At 39.1% G+C, this 20,044-nt stretch overlaps 3 protein-coding genes across 6 annotated transcripts; all 3 read left to right on the forward strand.

The window, feature by feature from the left end:
- Nucleotides 1–913: 913 nt before the first annotated feature.
- Nucleotides 914–3,703, forward strand: LOC103476486 (uncharacterized). The gene is made up of 2 exons (XM_008428878.3): nucleotides 914–1,268; nucleotides 2,717–3,703. Exons 1-2 carry the CDS (start codon nucleotides 1,070–1,072, stop codon nucleotides 3,403–3,405), a joined length of 888 nt encoding a protein of 295 aa, XP_008427100.1. The 5' UTR covers nucleotides 914–1,069; the 3' UTR covers nucleotides 3,406–3,703.
- A 1,327-nt stretch (nucleotides 3,704–5,030) lies between these two features.
- Nucleotides 5,031–6,778, forward strand: LOC103476485 (uncharacterized). Its single transcript, XM_008428876.3, has 2 exons — nucleotides 5,031–5,401; nucleotides 5,620–6,778. Exons 1-2 carry the CDS (start codon nucleotides 5,203–5,205, stop codon nucleotides 6,411–6,413), a joined length of 993 nt encoding a protein of 330 aa, XP_008427098.2. The 5' UTR covers nucleotides 5,031–5,202; the 3' UTR covers nucleotides 6,414–6,778.
- Nucleotides 6,779–7,465: 687 nt separating this feature from the next.
- Nucleotides 7,466–19,847, forward strand: aftphb (aftiphilin b). Of its 4 annotated transcripts, none has more exons than XM_081616691.1 (11): nucleotides 7,474–7,562; nucleotides 7,903–7,928; nucleotides 12,342–13,498; nucleotides 13,613–13,755; nucleotides 15,210–15,336; nucleotides 15,425–15,481; nucleotides 16,269–16,385; nucleotides 16,458–16,515; nucleotides 18,824–18,910; nucleotides 19,028–19,151; nucleotides 19,281–19,847. In XM_081616691.1, exons 3-11 carry the CDS (start codon nucleotides 12,377–12,379, stop codon nucleotides 19,423–19,425), a joined length of 1,980 nt encoding a protein of 659 aa, XP_081472817.1. In that variant the 5' UTR covers nucleotides 7,474–7,562; nucleotides 7,903–7,928; nucleotides 12,342–12,376; the 3' UTR covers nucleotides 19,426–19,847. The 4 variants fall into 4 exon arrangements, with proteins under 4 accessions (XP_008427095.1, XP_081472817.1, XP_008427094.1 ...); XM_008428872.3 differs by having other exon boundaries at nucleotides 7,478–7,562; nucleotides 13,589–13,755; XM_008428873.3 differs by lacking the exon at nucleotides 7,903–7,928 and having other exon boundaries at nucleotides 7,466–7,562; nucleotides 13,589–13,755.
- The last annotated feature ends 197 nt before the right edge of the window (nucleotides 19,848–20,044 follow it).

Here is a 20,044-nt window from a genome sequence, read left to right on the forward strand (position 1 = left end):
GTTTCACCCTGTATGCAAAGATAAATGTCTTAACCAGCCAGCCACAAGAGCAAGCAAGTGAAACGGCTGACGAGGAGTACGGCAAAGTCCTGGTGACTATTGGAGAAAAGCAACAACAACAAAAAAACCTGAGGAAGTTTTTTTTGTTGTTTTATGTATTAAAAGGAAATAACAATAAATGTTGGTTGAAAAGAAAAAAAAAAGTCCATGAATAATAAAATCAAAATGGCACCAACACAAGACCTGTTAAAGGCACGCCTTATCCTCTTGAAGCGTTTTTTAGAATAACAAAGTATTTTTATTTATAAAAGATCCTGACATGCCCGTGATATTTGTGTCATTTATTAAACCCGTGTAGGAAGAATCAAACTCCAATTTATTCCATAAATACTCAACAGAATTTCGAATTTATTTGTATGTATTTCAGCTTTAATTCTGTAATGGAAGAGAGAAAAGAAAAATTCACAAAAAGCATCCACCATTTTTTTTTCTCTTCCAAGTGACCCTAATGGCTTTCTCCTTTGTATAAAGCTCAAAAATCAACGAAACGAAAGAAAAAAAGAAACCAGGTCAACCTATTCTAGTGTATTTCTTAAGGGAGTGGTGCACAAAGTCGGTCCTGGAGGGTCGGCATCCTGCATGTTTTTAACACACCAGCATCAAATGATGGCTCATTAGAAGCCCGAAGAAGAACACTGACATGCTGAAAAGGTTGTTACTACCACCAGGGAGAGAACGAAAACATGCAGGATGCTGGACCAAGAGGACCGACTTTTGGAACCCCTGTCTTAAGGAATTCAAAAAACTATTTCTGATTGTATAAAAAACAAACGGCATCACAGAAATCCTTCATAGTCCTCCTGGGCAACAAGGGGCGCTACAGAACTACATTTTTTAAATGTTTTTTTTTTTTATAAGCCAGTAACAAAAGATTAATTAAATTACTTTGATTCGGTTAGACGTGGAATTCATTTTCTGTTCAAAGGGACTAGCTTCTTTTTCATTTTCCCTCTCTGCCGCATCCTTCTTGTTTGCTGGCTGTGTTTTTCCCCCCCCGGGTGTTTCTGTCATGACGGGGATGCAGCAGCTCAGGCTGCTGGTCAGCGAGCGGCTAACGGCGGCTGCAGAGGAAATCTTCGGGCTCGTTGAGAGGACAATAACGGAGTATCAGGAAGAGGTGGTCCGCTCCAAGACAGAAATCATCCAGCTGAGGCAGCAGATCGAACAGCTGACCGTCTTACAGCCCCGAGTGTCTTTGTTCAAAGGAGGTTGGTAGCGACGCCGTCGAAGCAGCCTTCGAGCTGTTGCTAAGTAACCGAGAAAAAAAAAAAAAAAAAGAAAGAAGAAGAATCAACGACTTTGCGGCCGTATGAGCAACATCCGCAGTAATTTAGTTTAAGAAAATGTGCTGTAAAACGTAGCTAAATACAGTTAAACTGTCTCAAGAAGCACATAGAACTTTTACTGAACTTTTACACTTGCAGGTTATCTATCTGGCTATCTATCTACCTTGAAAATAAGCTTTAAAGGGGACCTGTTCTGTAAAATTCACATTTTGCTGGTTTCGTTTTTATACTTCCAACTGGGTCTCTACTGCTTCTACAAATAGCCCAAGAGCTTAAAAAACATCCAGCTATTTTATTTCTTTTTTTAGCAATAAATGTTTTCGGTGTGTGGAAAACTAACTTTCAAAATCCTCCTGATTGTTGAGTTTCACTGCTACCAACTTTACGTTATTATTATAATTTACATTATATTATTTGCTAGCAACTTGCACTGCTAGCAACGGAAACGGAGCTCCAGCTCACTTGGTCAGCTAGTTTTATGTTCTTTACAATGGCTGCTGGAAATTAAGTGTTTTGCCGTTGACTTATCATCTAGAAACCACTTGGTGCATTCTTGTTGGACGTGCAGGAGGCTCCACTTCTGCTTTTCAAAAATGTACTTCTGTATAATTGTGCATCTGTTTGCAGCCACATTCACATGCCAGTGTAAATGTTAAATTGGGAGGCTTGGTCAGCAACAGCTGATTATTTGGCTTTAAAGTGACAAGAGTCCCTAAATCAGCTGATTATGAAAGGAGTTCAAAAAAGGCAGAACTGAGCAGATTAAAATCTCATCTGCAAAAAAATGTGATAAACATGTTTTGTATAGCCTGTAGATCATTAGGCTCATATTTCAATATTGCAATATTTTTATTAGTCCAATATAACATTCAAATCTAAAATGTCATCTTGTCATTACTGTTAGGAGGGCTGGGTGACATGGACTTAGAATTTTATCACAATATTTTGCTGTACTATTGTGATAACAAATAAAATAACAATAAAAACCATTTATCACGACTTTCTAAGGAGCAGCACTATTCTTGAAAAACATACCCATTATAAAAATAAGCTTCTTCATATTTGTGAATTTACATATATTTATTATTGTTCTTGTGGACAAAGCAGTGGAGAAAATAGTTAAAGTTTAGTAAAGGCGTTTTTAACATTAAATGAAACTTATTGAGACAATCAAGATTAGCATCATGATATGATTTTTTTTAACGATAACTGATAAACGATACAGTACAAGCTAACCCCTAGCTGTAAGTGGAAAATCATCACAATTAATACAAACAAAGGCTTTAAAGCTTACGTCTGTGTGTAATAATGTGTTTCACTTTGTGAACTGGTAGATATAGTCCCTCTTTTGCATATTGTCTGTCTCCTAGATGTCGAGTCAGTGTCAGAAAACCAAAGCCAGCCTCCAGCAGAAGAACAAAAGGAAGGTGGAGACCATCAGCAGGTTAAAGAGGAGCAGCTGGATGTCTGCATCATCCCAGACGTGGATACTGATTCTTCTGACGACGTAAAAGTTTCTCCTTTCGAATCAGAGACGACGCCTCACGTTGACCCCCAGCTGTTACCAAACGTCAGCTCCATAACCGTGACTCTGAACAGCGGCGACGAGGGAAAATGGATTGGAAATTTTGGCGGGAGCTCGTCGCATTCTGGTCCGAGTCGCGGCCACATTTCCCTCCTGCAGCCGGAACACATCCTGGACAGCAAGTCCTGCCGTCTCTGCGGCGTGTCCTTCATCAGGGACTGCGACCTGATCAGGCACGTGGATGAGTCCCATGCGGGGCAGAAGGCCTTCAAATGCTTCGAGTGTCACAAGGAGTTTGCCCGGAAAGACAGCTTGACTTTGCATCTGAGGGTCCACACGGGCGAGAAGCCGCACAGGTGCCCCTTCTGCGGGAAGTTCTTCACCCAGACCTCCAACCTCAGGGTTCACATGAGGAAACACACGGGCGAGAAGCCGTACTTCTGCAGCTCGTGTGGCAAAATGGTGGCGCACTCATATCACCTTAAAACATGCTCCAGGCGATCCTCGGTCACGATGGACGTCAGTGGACATTAGAGGACATTAGAGGTCTTCTAACTGAATTCTGGGTGGGAAAAAAAAAGTACATTACAAACCTGAGTTTGCACGTATTGTGGAAGCTTTGTTCTGATCAGATACAGATGCTATAGATGCAGACTATTTATTATTTTTATATATTATTATTTGTGTTATTATTATTGTCATAGAGGTCTTTTGGAATCACCTGAAACTTTTTTAATCCATAAAACATTTGTCTAGCTCTTCAAGTTTGATTTGAGTAGTTACTCCCCTGCTTATTGTGATGCATCTCTCAATAAAGAACAACTGTTTGAGATTTAGCATGTATCGAGTCTTTTTTGCGATAGTTTATTATTTGGCCCCTGAACTGTGTTTATTTTATGTCCGATTGTACTGAACTCTTAAATGCAATCACTTTTTGTTTCAGGTATAGTTTTTTAGCAATTTGAAAAATGTTGAGTTTACAGAACTAAAATATGCAGAACTGACTTTAGACACCACAGAGCATCCTTTTGCTAATGTTTGGGAAATTTGGGCTAAGAGCTACAGCTAACTTTAGCAGTGACTTTTCACTAACATTTGGGGTTGCTGGCTAAATGCTACAGCTTTTCCAAGAGTGTTTTGGTAAAGTTTCATGAATTTAGGCTAAAAGTAACGACTAACTTTTGCAGTAAGCCTTCATTAACGTTTTGAGAGTGTTGGCTAAAAGTTACAACTAACCTTCCTGTCTCAAGGTTACAACTAACCTTTGCAGTAGTATAATGCTAACATTCATGGGATGTTTAAAAGTTATAGGTTACTTTTGCAGTATCGGTCTTCAGATTTATATAATATGCTAAATTAAATTATGCTATTGTGATTTAAGGATGGCGCATCTGAATAAATTGGAAATTAAATGTTTGTCAGAAATGTAATAACAAAAACTCTTATTGTATATAGATTCATTACACACACCCTGCTATTTTTCAACCATAATTCCTGCTAATTCTGATTGCTATGGCTTCATGCTTCCATCTGCTGTAAGCTTTACCAAAAAGGTGATTTTATATTTCAGAAAGACGTGGCATGTGGTCAGATTGCCTAAAGTACCCATTTCTCATATGACCAGTTCTGTTTGAATTAACCTAAAAAAATAAAATTAGGGTTTGCATAAGATGCAAGCAAGACAGAAATTCGCACAAGCAAGATATCACGGATGTCTTAAGGTGTCTAAACTTTGAAAGCTCTTGGCATCACAAAAATAAAAATAAAAAGAAACTTTTGGTGCATTTTTATATTTTGTTTGATCAACGATGAACTAAACCATTTAAATGTTTTTTAAAAGAACAAAGCAGTATGATTTTTGATGAAAACTGATCAAATCAGTTTCTAAATTTCAGGGTTGACTGTTTTCGTATTGAAGACGAAAGATTTACTTTTGAGAAACAAACAGGTCAATGTTTGCAGTTCTAGTTACTCCAAAAATAAGATGAATGTAGAAAATGCGTTAATAAATGGAAATATATTTTTATATCTACCATCTTATTTTTTAAAACACGTTATATTTCTGTAAAAAATATACAAGTTTTACATTTTGAAATGAATTAAGCTCGTTTCAAACTGTTTAAGTACTCCTAAACTACAGGGGGCGCTGTGGATGTATTTTACTTTTATAGGTGAGCGGGGGGCAGGGGGGGGGGAGACAAGTCACGGTGCTGTCATTTAATTAGATTATGGCTATGCTTTTTGGACTGCAGTGATTGTTTCTTTGTTTAAGAGTCCGGGCCGCATCCTTCTTGTTTGCTGGCTGTGTTTTTCCCCCCGGGTGTTTCTGTCATGTCGGGGATGCAGCAGCTCAGGCTGCTGGTCAGCGAGCGGCTAACGGCGGCTGCAGAGGAAATCTTCGGCCTCGTTGAGAGGACAATAACGGAGTATCAGGAAGAGGTGGTCCGCTCCAAGACAGAAATCATCCAGCTGAGGCAGCAGATCGAACAGCTGACCGTCTTACAGCCCCGAGTGTCTTTGTTCAAAGGAGGTTGGTAGCGACGCCGTCGTTACTTAGCTGTTGCTAAGTAACTGTGATGTACAGTATGAATGCAGCTGGGGGTAAATGCATCTGTCGATTTCTGTTGCCTCACAATTACTTTGTGAACAATCACTAACCTTTAATTGCCAATAAATACACAAAACTCTTTCTGCAACATTTCTTCTCTGAAGTTGAACATTTATCGTGTGTATTTTGTCTCCAATCAGTGCCAGAGAATCAAATTCAGCTTCCAGTTGAGCAACAGAAGGAAAGTCAGGCGTGTCAGAAGGTTAAAGAGGAGCAGCTGGATGTCTGCATCAGCCCTGACCCGGATACCGATTCCTCAGAGGACGTGAAAGTTTTTCCTTACGGGTCGCAGACTACCCCTCGCAGCGACCCCGAGCTGTTACCAAGCGTCAGCTCCATCACCGTGACTCTGAACAGCGACGACGTGCACAACGAGTGGAATGAGAATCCCGGCGCAGATCTGGCTTACTTCGGCCACAGTCACAGCGACGCTTCCTTTCTGCAGCAGGAACAAATCCTGGATAAGAAGTCCTGCCGTATGTGCGGCGTGTCCTTCATCAGAGACTGCGACCTGATCAGGCACATGGAGGAGGCCCACGCCGGACACAAGGCTTTTAAATGCTTCGAGTGCCACAAGGAGTTCGCCCGCAGGGACAGCCTGGCTTTGCACATGAGGGTCCACACGGGCGAGAAGCCGCACAGGTGCCCCTTCTGCGAGAAGACCTTCACCCAGACCTCCAACCTCAGGGTTCACATGAGGAAGCACACGGGCGAGAAGCCGTACTTTTGCGACACCTGCGGCAAAATGGTGGCGCACTCGTATCACCTGAAGATATGCTCCAGACAGACCTCATACACGACAGACGTCACCGGGGAGAGGGCGTTTCGCTGCTTCCGGTGTGGCAAAAAGTTTCACACGATTTCAGACCTGAACGTGCACATGAAGATCCACGAAGCGAGAAAATCGCACGCGCTTGTGCAGGTTTTCTCTTAATTCGCTGTTTCGCTCTTCATAATGTCTAGACATTGTTTAGAATTGTGAATGCTGATTGGGAATGATTTTTTTTCCCTCACACACATTAAAAAAATAAATAAATAAAAATTGGTGTACAGGATTATATACAGAAGCCTGGTGTGTTTTAGGTCCTTTTACTTCATGTTGTTATATCTGTAATTAAACTGAGAATGATGAACACAAAACATCTGCTGTGTCGTTGGTTATGTTGACAGTTGTATAAGTTACCCTGTAGATTTAAGTTGAGATTCTGGAAATGAACGGTTTTTTTCAGTCTGTGATGTTGGAAACATGATATATAAATAAATTGAAGAAAACAAAATTACATTTATTTTGAAATTACACGTACAAAATGTCTTACACAAGTAATGCCCTGTCTTTTTCTACCTAGCATAGCTAAAAACAGTTTAACCTCTTTATTTCCCTTTGACAATTTCTAATAATTTTTCTTTCTTTTTTGTTTCTTTTTTTTCCTTTCTAAATATTCTTAAAATCATGATATTTAATCCAACAGAGGGAGCAGGATCACACTGATTAGACATGGAGTTATTCAGTTTTTATGGAATTTTGTTCCAGATAGGTGGAAACTGGAAAAATTATGAAAAACTGCATTTGTTTAATGAATAACAAATGGAACATCATAAACTGTAGCCTTTCTTTCAACATGTCATCATTATTCCACTGTAATGTTTTTTTTTGTTGCTTTATAATTGTTTTATCTTCATTTAGATGTGCTATTCAAAAAAAAACTGTCTTACCAAATTTGGCCGGCAGGAAGTAGTATTTCACCCAGGCAACCTGGAAGTCATCATAGATTGTCTATTTTAAAGAGGTAGCGCGTTGCTAGGATTGCAAAATTGCAGTACACTACAAAATTGCCTCTATTTCTTTTGGAAAGTTTGCGTTACTCTTTGCCCCATGTACTGCGCATGTTTTTAATTATGGATCTATAACCGACAGTTCCAATCCTATATGTTTTTATTGCTCATTTTCTGTGTCAGCAAGGATGTACAGACATATGGCGAGGAGTGAGACCTCTTTCTCTGTCCTGCCTTCCAGTTTCCACCTCATTCCCATACAGAATAATGCTGAGGGATGATGGAAGGAACAGGGTTGCGATTCTGACAGGCAAGCAAAATTAATTGTTGCTGGTGAACTAAAAAGCTGTACCGACTAAAATTTACTAACTTTTAGTCGCTTGTAGAGAGATAAGGTTTTATAACATGGCGGCTGATAAGTTACAACAGAAACCGGTTACTGGTGGTCAAGCTAGCTAATCTGCTGCGATGGGAACAAAAATAATGAGCTAATGGGGTCAGCTTTCTGTTTAAAACAAAACTAATTGTCAGCGTCAGATTACACGGACTTGCCACTTTTCTCTCTGTTTTTACTTTATAGTGTTAGTTTTCAGTTCATGTTCATATGACTTCACATTTGTTTGTTTTTGTCACCTGTCTGCTCTGTTCAGCATGAAGACTGGGGGAAAAGGACAAGGTAGGAACCGCTGTGGTTGTTTTCTCTTTACTGACAACAAACCCGAAGAGCTGCGCTAACCCAAGGCATTAAAACAACAACGAGGGATGTAGAATGCCATTCAAATGGTGAAACAGACAGTCGCTAACGTGTGTTTAAATTAAAGGACGGTATAATAAAGCCGTTAATCCATTAGCGCGGAGCTGCTGCTGAACTGTGAGGCGGATTATCTTTCCTGTGTATCGGTTTACTGGCCTCTCTCTCTCTTTTTTTCCCCCCTCAAACGCCTCACCGACTAAACTAAAGACATGAACGTTACACATAAATGTAAAACTGACTTTTAGGGAAATTCAGAAAGACAACTTCCGCAAAATATTAACTGTCAGCAGAGTCTCAACAACAACAAAAATCAGTCTGCGTGTTTACTTCATATGAATTTATGCAGACTCATTCAAAAAATTAGAATATCAGACGATTTTTATTGGTTTGGTGTTTTATGTTAATTAAAAAAAAAATCCTATTTTAAAAAAGAAACATGGGCTTCATGAACAGTATGGTTAATACTTGCTTATTACATAATATGTTTATTATATTATTTTGTATTATGAACATTTTCTTATTTTCAAAAAGTACTTTTAATATGACAAACGAGACTCAATGGGACGTAAATTCTAATTTATTGTACATGACTGTAAATATTTCTCATGAAGAAACTGCTTTAAATGATATTTTATAATAGTATTATCAAACTTCTTGATAACAGTATCACATTATGAGAGTCTTTGCATATAGTCTGAGTACGTTGGAATGTGAATATGTATTTAGCCCCCGTTACCCAGATGCCACTAAATAAAATTCAGTTCAGTTCATTTTATTTTATTTACATAGGGCTAGTTCACAACAAATATCATCTTAAGGCACTTTGCAAAAAAAGAAGCATTAATTTAAATATTACATGCATTCCAATTGTATTGTATGTACAATTGATTAGTCAAAGTAGTTTGTAAAGTTTCTAACTAAGGAAACCCAGCAGATTGCATTGAGGCTTTGACTTGCAGCATTGACTACTCCTGCATGAGTACGTAGCAACATCGCTTGCGTTGTCTCATTGACTTTACTGCAATCCTAATGAAGAAATCCTGTGAATAGACCGTAAACATACAGCAGGAGACACAGTGGAATAATCAAAGCAAATTCTTGTGTTGGTCCGGAGCTAAATAGACTCACAATCAGTAGCAAGACTTAAAATTTGATATTTGGGAAGGCCCAGTCAATCTGATTGAGCTTGAGCTTCTTTGGAAAGTATATATCAACCATCAACAATAAGCAAGATGATTAGTTTATGTCCGGTTGGCCCTGTTTCCTGTCCTGAGGTTACTGTTGAAGTCTCAAACACTCTGATGTGTCTGTTAGGAGCTGTTTTCTACCCTATGCTGGACTAATAATGCCAACCTAACTGGTTAAACACAACATAGACAATCCATTGGTGCATACTCTACCAGTTTGTTGTCCCAAGAAGTTGTAGGTATGATATTCAGACACATGGGTGTAAATTGCATATGACAGCGCTGTCGGGTTGGCCCCCAGTCGCTAGCAGAAGTGACCTGTAGTCATACCCTATGCCTCCGCTCACCGTAATGTCAGAAGTATCACTGGGTTGTCTTTCTGAGTGCTGGTGTAGATGCTGCCGATGATGGCACATGGTAATGCAGAAAAACGAAACGACACCAAGTCCAAGGGTCTGTTTTCTTTACATTGGTCAGGATGATAAACGGCATCAGAAAGGGTTTAGTAATTCTGACTTGACATAGTTGTCTTGAATTTAGTGCAAAGTGTGATTTTCTTGTGATGTGTCGTGTTTTGGGCAACAGGAACCTTTATGGGCTGTGTGGTTCTTTGGTTCCAGTACCAGTCCATAGTGACGTCTGTACTCCTTTTGCTGTCTGTGTTATCTCTGTGTTATCTAATGTATCTAGAATGTTCTGTGTCCGCCCACCTTCACTGGCTACTTTAGCTCACTGTCAGATGCTTCAGCAACTTCTTGATAACACCATTGCTCCACCACTATGCCCTCTGTTGCCCATCCTAGACGGTTCAGCTCCTTTGTTAAACCACTGACCAAGCATCGGTCCAAATCGGATCATTCCATCTTTGTGCTTAAGTTTTGTCACAAAGTGTATTTTTTTTATTTGAGGTTTATTAGTTCTGTATGTTTGTGTTTCATATTTTATAGTGTTTCAACTTCTTTGAAAAAAGCCCTTTATCATATTTAAAAAAAATAATAATAATAAAATAAGCATTCTATATTATTTTTATGCTTTAAAATATCATCGAATGAGTGCTAGAAATCCTCAAATGCTTGAATTTCAGCTAGGTGTTTTCAGAGTTTTTAAAGTGCTTTGCATTCAAACTGCACAGTTTTGTAATAAAGTGCGGGGTGGGAGGATGTCATGAAGAAACGTTAGATTAAAAACGATCATTTACTCTTGACACCAGATATTTTTATACACATAATGAAAAGACATCTCACCAATTTTACCATAAGTTAAATCAGACTAGACTAAATCAGTGTTAGGACAGTTATAATTACCAAAGGCATTTTTTGTGAGGCAAAACATTTTGTTATATTTTAGTTTACCTTGTCCCTGCTGTAGAATGTCAAATTATATCATTTATCATGAGTATAGTATAGAGATGTGCCGATCAGGTTTTTTCCTGCCGATACCGATACCGATCACCCATGAGGGCCAATCACCGATACCGATCACATAATTATTTTTATTTTTTTTTAATCATAAACACTACCGGTTACATTATGTGGAAAAAGGAACCATGAATTCACCTTAATTTAGACAAAAACTTGTTTTTAATAACTTTTTCCAAGAAGAAAACTAAACAAAACAGGCATTGTGCAAATTGTACTGCTATCGGTAATACTATCTTTAACAGACTGATAACATATGAAGGCTCTGAAGAGGCTAAATAATGCAAAGAGCCAAAATAAAACCTCTCAACATTGCCAAAAAAAAATCAAGTATAAAACTTAACATTCAAAGGGAAATACAGGATCCTTTACAATAAACAATCCAGAGTTACTGAATGAAAACTTCCTGATAGCATGGCGGCTAGCTGATTACTGCTAGCTCTGAGTGGCTGTTTCTGACTGGGCGGAGTAATTATGCAGAACAGGGAGGAGATCGATTATTTTTTCAGAGATTATCTGTCTCATGTTAGAACAGTGAAAGTTTTAATACGTATGTAAAATGTATATTTTTAGGTTAGATGCTGCAGCTTTAAACAGAGGTTCGGTGTGAGAGTCACTACCAGGTGGAGCAGAAGCGGTGCTCCGTCTGTGAAATATTACTACCTGTAGCGCGTAGCAGCGGTTCAACAGCGAGAGCAGAACCAGCGTCTTACATCGCAGCTCGAAGACTTAAATAATTTTGCGGGTTATTTGTTTAGCTTTCTGACCGTCATGCTAATCCGGGTGAGAGTTTGTAGCTGTGCGCTGCTTTACCTGCTATCTGATCCTCCGTATGTCTTTTTTACTGCAGTGAGCCTCGATGTAGCCAAACTCCGTCAAGTATGGCATTGTTTTTATGCCATATTAGATTCGTTGTGTTGATGCATTTTGACGTGCTTCAATTTTCCGTCGTAACATGCAAACTTTCCCATTCACTCAGTGCGTTATAGTTCCACATTGCTTAGGATTTGTTGCTGCGCGTTTGTGCAGTGTGAAGGAAAGAGGAGACCAGCTGCACAGGCAGGCTGCGAAATGAGATGCAGGTGATCGGTATCGGCAACAAGAGCCAATGATCGCAGATCATGCACTTTTTCACGAAAATCGGCCCGATTATGATCGGTGACCGATCGATCGGCACACCTCTAGTATAGTATATGATAAATGATATCATATACTAGTGAATAGAAGCTGTGTAGTTTATTTGTATTGTTTTTATCTCCAAAGTGTGGTGCTGAAAATTTGTGAAAACTAATTTTTGAGTTTTAAACCGTATGAGCCCTGTTTAAAACACTTTTGTCACATATAAAGCATGCTTATTATGGATTTTGTAGTGTTACAGATTCTCAGTGCGAGTTTTGTTTGTTTTGGTTATTTAAAAGTGATAAAACCCAATTAAAAAGGGCTAGATTAACAATCTTGGGGGTCCTGCTTTCTGAAACCACAAGAAAAACTTTCTTGTGATTTCAGGAAGTTTCTGAAGTCACAAAATTTCAGAAACAAGACTTCAGGATGCTTTGTTGAGCATCCTGAACAAAGCTTCAAGACACTTTGCTGTTAAGCAAGAGTTATTTAATCACCAGCACTAAATAGATTTATAACTAAAGCTTTAACCCAAGCTGAATGTAATAAAAAAAAAGACTCTTAAAGGATTGTGACTCTACTTTTTTTGTTTTTCTCACTTGTCCTGCCAGATGCATGAGGCCTTTGGGTCCTGCTAGACAACCTTATGGAGCCTGACGTAATGCCCCCACCTTCTTACTCTCCCCCTCCGCTGGATGATGACGGTGATGACGGGGTGGGGTCAGAGGAGGATGAGTTTGGGGATTTCTCTATAGGGGGCGTTTGCTCCCATGCCGACTTCACAGAGTCAGCAACTCATCAGCCGGATGGTCACCTGGCTGAACAAACGCAATGCACTCCATCTGAGGAAACTGGGAGCTGCAATCCTGAATCTTCTTTGCACTACTCAAATGGACAGGCTGGAGAAGACCTTCAGCCCAGGGCCCAGGGCTCTTCTGTGGAGGACACAGGGTTTGCTGATTTCGCTATGTTCACAGAGCAGGCAGGTCACCCCTGGTGTTGTGGCTTCACGGAGCAGTGGGATGGCAAAATGGATGAACGCCAACTTGTTTCCGGACAGGAGGTTGTCATGGAGTCTGAGCCTAGATCCCAGTATGCCTGCAAGGCAAATGGAGGTATCTGCGTTGAGGGCGAGCACTGTGAGAAAAGAGATGCAGCACTTGTGCAACCACCTCAGGACCACAGTCAGCCTCAGGGAGACGAAGGAAATGTTTGTTTGGGATCAGCTGAGGAAAGGCAAAACATTGTTGGGAAAACTCCAGAGCCTGCTTCCGACAGGGTGTCCTCTCATGACGACTGGTCGTCAGAGGAACCAAATGTTTCATCCCTTACATCTCAGCATGGCCAGTCTGATTGGGACCAGACTGATGATGAGGTGGAAGACTGTGGATATTCTGACACTGTCATCAGCCGCACTGTGGAGAACCTCGGCCCATCTGAGTTGAAGATCAATACGCCTCACTGTGATGCCACTCAGGAAACCTCGGCTACCTCCTGCCCAGAGAAACGTACATACTTCACCAACGCTAATGCCTTGCGTCACAGGGAACCTGCTGAGACAGCTGACACGGGAGTAGAGAGTCTGGGAACCCTACCACCCAGTGACAGCTTTGCCGATTTCTGCTCGGCACCCACGCAGGACGATGAAGAGGGACCAACGTGGGCGGACTTCACAAACCAAAGTGGACCGACGGAGGGAATATCGTCGACACAGCGCAGTGAGCCGGTTGATGGACAAGATGGAGTAACAAGAATGAACAACTGTCAGGTAGAGAACAGATCTCTGAAAAAGAATCCCGGCTTTATTACCGTTCATCAGCACTTTAGTTTTTTTTTGTTTTGCGTCCTAATTTTTCAGGATTCCCTGTCCTGCCATGTCCAGCGGCTCCTCCAGTCCAGCTTCCCAGAGGTCTGTGTCCCAGCTGTGGAAGGTGAGGAGGACCTGCCCAACCTCAGTGCTTTACTTCACAACCAGCAGCCTCCAGAGACGGAGGAGGAGAACCCAGAACTCAGCCGTTCTCTGAGGTGACGACAAATAACTCAGCTGCTGTGTCCAGACTATGGAGTTAGAAAACACATTCATGACTATAATGAAATTTCTGAATGGGTTACAAATCTACAAAATCTGAAAGTGTCTACATTGTCACCTGAAATATAAAAGTTTGAGTTTCTCATGAGTGCTAGTAGCTAGGCCTGCTTGATTATCCAACAATTTTTTTTCCCCAATTATGACATCTGAGTTTGAAAAAGACTTTTTTTATTCAGGGTGTCCACATACTAGCATTCCTTAAAAGGTCTTAAATTTGTGTGTCTAAAATTGAGGCCTTAAAATGTCTTAAATTCATACAAAAAAAAAAGTTACCTTTTAATGTTAAGTACCTTAATCGGGTTTGTTGTGGCAGGACTGTTTGAAGTAGTTTTTTGGCTTCTGGTAAAAGCTGCTAATCTGCTGTTGCAAACTAGCTAGCTTTTTGCCTCTATTATGGACACAAACCCGGGTTCACAGTTTGTGCTATGCTTGATTGTTATTCCCGATAGTAATAGTATTTTTGGTCTTAAATTTCATTCACGGTGACATTATAAAGGTCTTTAAAAGTCTTAAATTTGACCTGCTGAACCTGCAGATACCCTGGTATTGTAGTAAAAGAATATTTTAATTAATTTGAAGGTCAATTTTTAAAAAATATTTATATATTTTTTTTATTCTCCTTAATTTATGTTATATTTCTATAAAAATAGTTTGGGTTGTAGTCATACCCATGGAACATTTTCATATTCTGTCATGCCAAATGCAAAATTCCATGTTTTTTTTTTCCATTTTATTTTTTAATCAGTGACATAAAAATGTCGCAAACTAAATTAGAATTAATTTATATTCAGCCCCCTTTTATACCAATAAATAAAATCTAGTGCAACTACTTGCCTTCACAAGTCACTCAATTAGTAAATATAGTCCATCTGTGTTTTCTGCATGGCATGCATAGGGAAAGCAGAAGTGGCAAAAATAATTTTATCCATAATATTTGGGGGCAACTATGATGTCTGGGGCCAGAACCGTCAAAATGCAAGTGATTGCCCATAGAGATACAGATTAGTTGGTATAAAGCATTATGCCTTTAGAGCTGTTTGAATCAGATTTGCTTCTCCAATCTGGTCTTCAGGATAGACATTTACATGTCATTTGCAAAGTTTTGATTCTCAAAACCTGTTTTGAAATGCTTACCTAAGCCTCTGATGATGACACACCTTTAAAAAAATCAAATTATTTTACTTGATTTGGCATGAAGCCTCATTATACCTTTGTATTGTTTAGATTTGCAGTCTGTTTGGTTTCACACTGCCGTTTTTGGTTAAGCACACATTGGATCTGGACTTGCCAGTCGTGAGCTGGGTATGTATCCAGTCAGATTGTCTAAGTTACAAAAGTAACCATTTTTTGCTGGGGTTTTTTTTCGTGTTCCTTTCCCAACTCCTCCCAGGATTCAGCAGCTGATGTTCAGCCCACCTGAGGACATGCACTGCTCACTTGGTCTCCAGTTTAAGTGGGGAGGTTCTCACAGTAACACAACACTGCTCAGGTGCCTTGGTGTGGACACTAGGAACATTGTAAGTTCATTACATTTTATTTAACAGTGTCCTAACAACCTGAGCCGGCATATGTTAGGGATTGTGTTGTGTTTTTGTTCCCTGAAAGGTTTTTATTGGCACGAAGAAGCAGGCGGTGACTGTGCCAGCGTATGCCTCTTCCCTGGTGAGTCCTCAGACTTTTAATGTTTCATAATGATAAACTTGGTTCGCATTAATTATTGTGTTGTTGCTAAACTTAACACTCTAATACTACCTAGTGCCGATTAATTGAATTACCCATTTACACCTAAAAGCCTCTGTCCCGCTGAGGGTTACCTGGTTCACAGCAGCGTGTTACACGGTCTTGTACTGCGGTCAACAACGGAAACTTGCAAATGCAAGCAAAAAGTTGAGCAAGGAGAGTCAAACTGGTGTGCTCATTGGCATTGGCAATTTGGATAAAACCAAAGTAGTATGTATGTATTGTAGCGATGAATTGTCCTTCCACCAAAGCAGAATTTATAGTTAACATGTTTAAATGACGATTTTACACAAAATGACTTCATTTAAACCTCCCTGAATATGAAAACCTATAAAACTGAGAATCTTCATTTTAGACAATAAAACATTCAAATAATTTTTTTTTTTTGGAAAACGTGCATACAGTGGTGGTTTTTCATATGAGCAGCTGCCCAGGGCGGCATTAGGAAGGGGTGGGAGCCACCCAAGAACTAGGAAATAAAATATATCTTGTCCCCTGAAAGAGTTTTCTACTACTTGCATGCATGAGTACCATGACGATGCCTTTCAACCTAATTGGTTGGAGTGCGGTAGAAGAAGCGGCGTTGCGTATTTATGTTTCAAGCATACAAAGTTAAGCATAGTGATTAATCACAGTGCTACAGTGTGATTAATTTAATCTGTTGACCACACTTTTTAAAATGTAACTAAGTCTCTTAATATTTCATCAGGGAATGCTGGACCCCACCAAAGACCCTTCGCCGGCTGTGTGCTCTCCAGGACGCACGGCCGTCGCGGCAACCTCAGGGCCCCCGGAAACGCAGAAACCCTCAACTCGTTCGGCGCAGGTGGCGTTTGCTAACTCAACACGACAATAAACGCATTAAAACCGAAACACTGATATCATTTTGTCTGAGCAGGAGCTTCCTTCAAACCAGCCGGACTGGAGCTGTAGAGGCCTTAGCAGCTCCCAGGAGGGTACGTCCCCTTGCAGAGCCCCTCACCCCTAGTAGTCTGCCAGCCACACCCGATGGCTGCTGCTATAAAGCCAAAAAGTGTCTCGCTTTCTCCAGAGCATGCTCTGCTTCTGTCGTTTTTTGATTTTTTAAAAAATGTTTTCCTCTTTCTTCACTCAGCTGGTTAGCGCTGAAATTATGTTGATAACAAAGCAAGTCTAAGAAGAAAATCTTCTTCTTCTGTTGTTTCCTTTACCTCCTGTGACCTTTTGGAGCGTTTATCTCAGTATTTATCAGTCCCATTGTGATGAGGAAAAGATGAATATATTCATATTCAGTGTATGTACACTGCAAAGGCACAAAATCTTACCAAGTAATTTTGTGTAGCTTCTAGTGTAAATATTTTAGTACACATGAAATAGTACAAAACAAACTTCCAAGTAACTTTTAAGCAAGACATATGAGCTTGTTTTAAGTCAATAATTCCTTAATATTTATGAAAAAGTACTAGTTCCATTGGCAGATTATTTCATTTATAACAAGACATTTTCCCCAGGTTGTAAGTGAAATAATCTGCCAATAGAAGTAGTACTTTTTCCCAACAATATTAAGGAATTACTGACTCAACACAAGCTCATATTTCTTTCTGAAAAGTTACTTGTAAGTTAGCTTTGCCTTATTTCAAGTGTTCTAAAATATTTGCATTAGAAACTACACAAAAAATACTTGGTAAGATTTTGTGTTTTTGCAGTGCACCTGCTAACTTATGCCTGCTGCATAAAAATGAAAACATTTCCATATTATTTTTTCATTATTGCCTCACAAGGCCTTGATGGTTCCCTGAGCTTCGGAAAAGCCTTACAGATAAAATATAAACAATACACACACGTCAGCTCAGGTCATCAGCTCATCTTTGCTCAGGAATATTTTATTAAATCTGCTAAAATTTGATTTGTTAAACTTTTTAGGGGTAAAAAAAAAATCAAAAATTGTCATGAAACTGGACATAATTGTTGCATTTTTTAAAGTAAAGTCCATGAAAAGAACATTAAAATCTCCATTGCAAAATATCTCTAGCTCCAGCAAATTTTCACACATTTGTTTTTTTCTCAAAGACAATTTTGAATATTATGTCTCCTTTTCCTTCTGCACTTTCTTGTGTTGACTTTTCATATGACATCCATCACAAACGTTAGTTTGTGGTGTCTGCATTACTAAATGTAAAAATCTTCAGAGGGTTTGCACTGTAAATTAAATGTGCCTGTGCTGCAGTACTTAAAATATTAACTACCAGCATAACTAAACTGAATGTTTCCTAACATGCACAGGGAAGCTAACTAATGTAAATACACCTATATTACCTTCAGAAACTCACCTGATCAACATGTTTTTCCTCCTCAAATGAAAACGACATAAACACTGATTCATATGAGCTCATCTCACTCATCATTTTTGAAATATTAACATCCACATTTTCTTAAATGCTAGCATTCTTTATTAAAATGGAGAATTTTAAATGTCCCCCCACCAAACAAAAAAATATATACAATTTCCTCTAACCTATAGAAGGCAGTACGCTCTCAAAAAACAACTTTTATTCAGAAATACATCAAACCTCATTGCAACAAATGTAAATAAAGCTTTAAAACCTGCATCCTCAATCCAGCTGTAACTTTCTACTGATTTTGATCGTTTTCTTTATTATTTAAGCACCTTAACTTGTCTCATAAGCTGAACTCCTCATTTAGAGGCTTGTAATACAATCATTCTAATCATTTTTGTTGTTTCTCATTACCGATAAAAATTGTTTCTGCTTCAAAAATACGGCAGAAATTTTTATTGATGAGTTGTAACTTGTGCCAGCAGTGTTTTTTTTCCTCCCTTAGACTGTTATTTTTATCTTTTTTTTTTACTCATTCAGTTTTATTGCTCAAATTGAGACATGCGCTGCATAAAAGACTGTTGGGGCAAATCCTTGTAAATACTGAAATAAATCAGTTGATCCTCCCTGTTTGGTCTTCTCCTCATACCTTTCACAACTGTTAAAATTGTACAACTTTGCTCTCTGGTTTGAACGCAAAGTTGAGATTTATTTTTGTGTGTTTTTTTTATTTTATTTTTGTATGTTTTTTTTTTTTCTGAAGATAACGTAGTTCTTCACAAACACACAGGGAGAAACTGCATCTCCTTTAAGTTGCTCTTTTTTTAATTTTTATAAAAACAATAAAGTGCATTTAGAGGAAGCTTTAAAAACCAAATAGTGAGGTTAATTAGAGACTTAAACAAAGCCTCAGTTCTCATTTCCATTCAATTTCTTCTATTGATATCAGTCTGTTCCTCATTCAACCTTGATTATTTTGGGTCTGAGGATGAGAGCAGACCCATTGGCAGCAGCCGAGCCAGCAGTCCTCCTCCAGGTCAGCACACAGACGTTGGTGAAATTTTCCGTAAACATCATTGATTTATGCTCCTGTAATTCTCTTGAAGCTTTTTTTCCCCTTTCATGTGTTTGCCACGCACATCCGTGTCTGAAGGTGTCGACCGTGAGCTGTATGAATTAATCATAAGCAAACTGGAAACTGACAATAAAACCAGTCAGACAGAAGACACCCTGAACCGCCTGATGTCCGCAGCAGAGAGCACGAGCATTTCCGCCAGGTCTGTCAGCAAAAACTGTTCAGCTGCTATACTTTTTTGTGTGTTTTATTAAGCCTAATACAAAATCACTTGCAGAAACCAGCTATTAGTGTTTAAATCTGTTCATTTGTGTTTCTGTTGTTGGATCAGGAAGCCTTCAGCCCAAGAAGAGCTGAGCGGAGAAGCTGGCAGAATGATTTCTGAACTTCCTGACTTGTCTTTCATGCAGGCCAAAGTTCTGATGTTCCCCGTTTTTCTCGCACCCGAAGCTCACAGTTCCCCAAAACTACTCTAGCTACTCAGCAGTCACTGACAACTCACTTGTTTGAAAAGACAAAGAACAAAATATACGTGTGTGTACAGTACATGAGCTGATGTAGATTTTAAGAAGCGCAATCTGAGATGCCCCCTACTGGCCTAATGTGTTTGGGCAAGGATCGTCATGTTTGGATCAAACTACGCCACCTGCTGGCTATTTAATGTATCTTATTCAAAATGGAAGGCAATCAAAACTATTAACTATTAAAACTTAAGCAGATATACAGCTGAATTAAAGTGTATCCAAGTAGTACTGTCTTAAAGTTCAGTCTTTGGATTTTATTGTGGTATTAACCGACATGTATTTACTTTAGGTATTGTATAATGTTGTATTCTTTGAATATTTTGAGTATGCATATGTTTATTTTAAATAAAAATGTGTCAGACTAAACATGTAAACTTATAAGTAACAAATTATAGGCTGATTTTTGCTCACATGTTATAGAGAATGTACTTTATGGATCAACTGAGAAGTCCTGAAGATGGGAAGTTGCATTTATATACATTTTGGTGACGTCCAAAAAATGTTAATGTTTTGTTGCTGTTGTTGTTGTACTTAAATGTTTTAGATTATCATAAAAAATTATATCTGATAT

This window comes from Poecilia reticulata, chromosome 15 (genome assembly GCF_904066995.2).
Source record: "Poecilia reticulata chromosome 15, P_reticulata-male-v2, whole genome shotgun sequence".
In the NCBI taxonomy this organism is placed as follows: domain Eukaryota; kingdom Metazoa; phylum Chordata; class Actinopteri; order Cyprinodontiformes; family Poeciliidae; genus Poecilia; species Poecilia reticulata.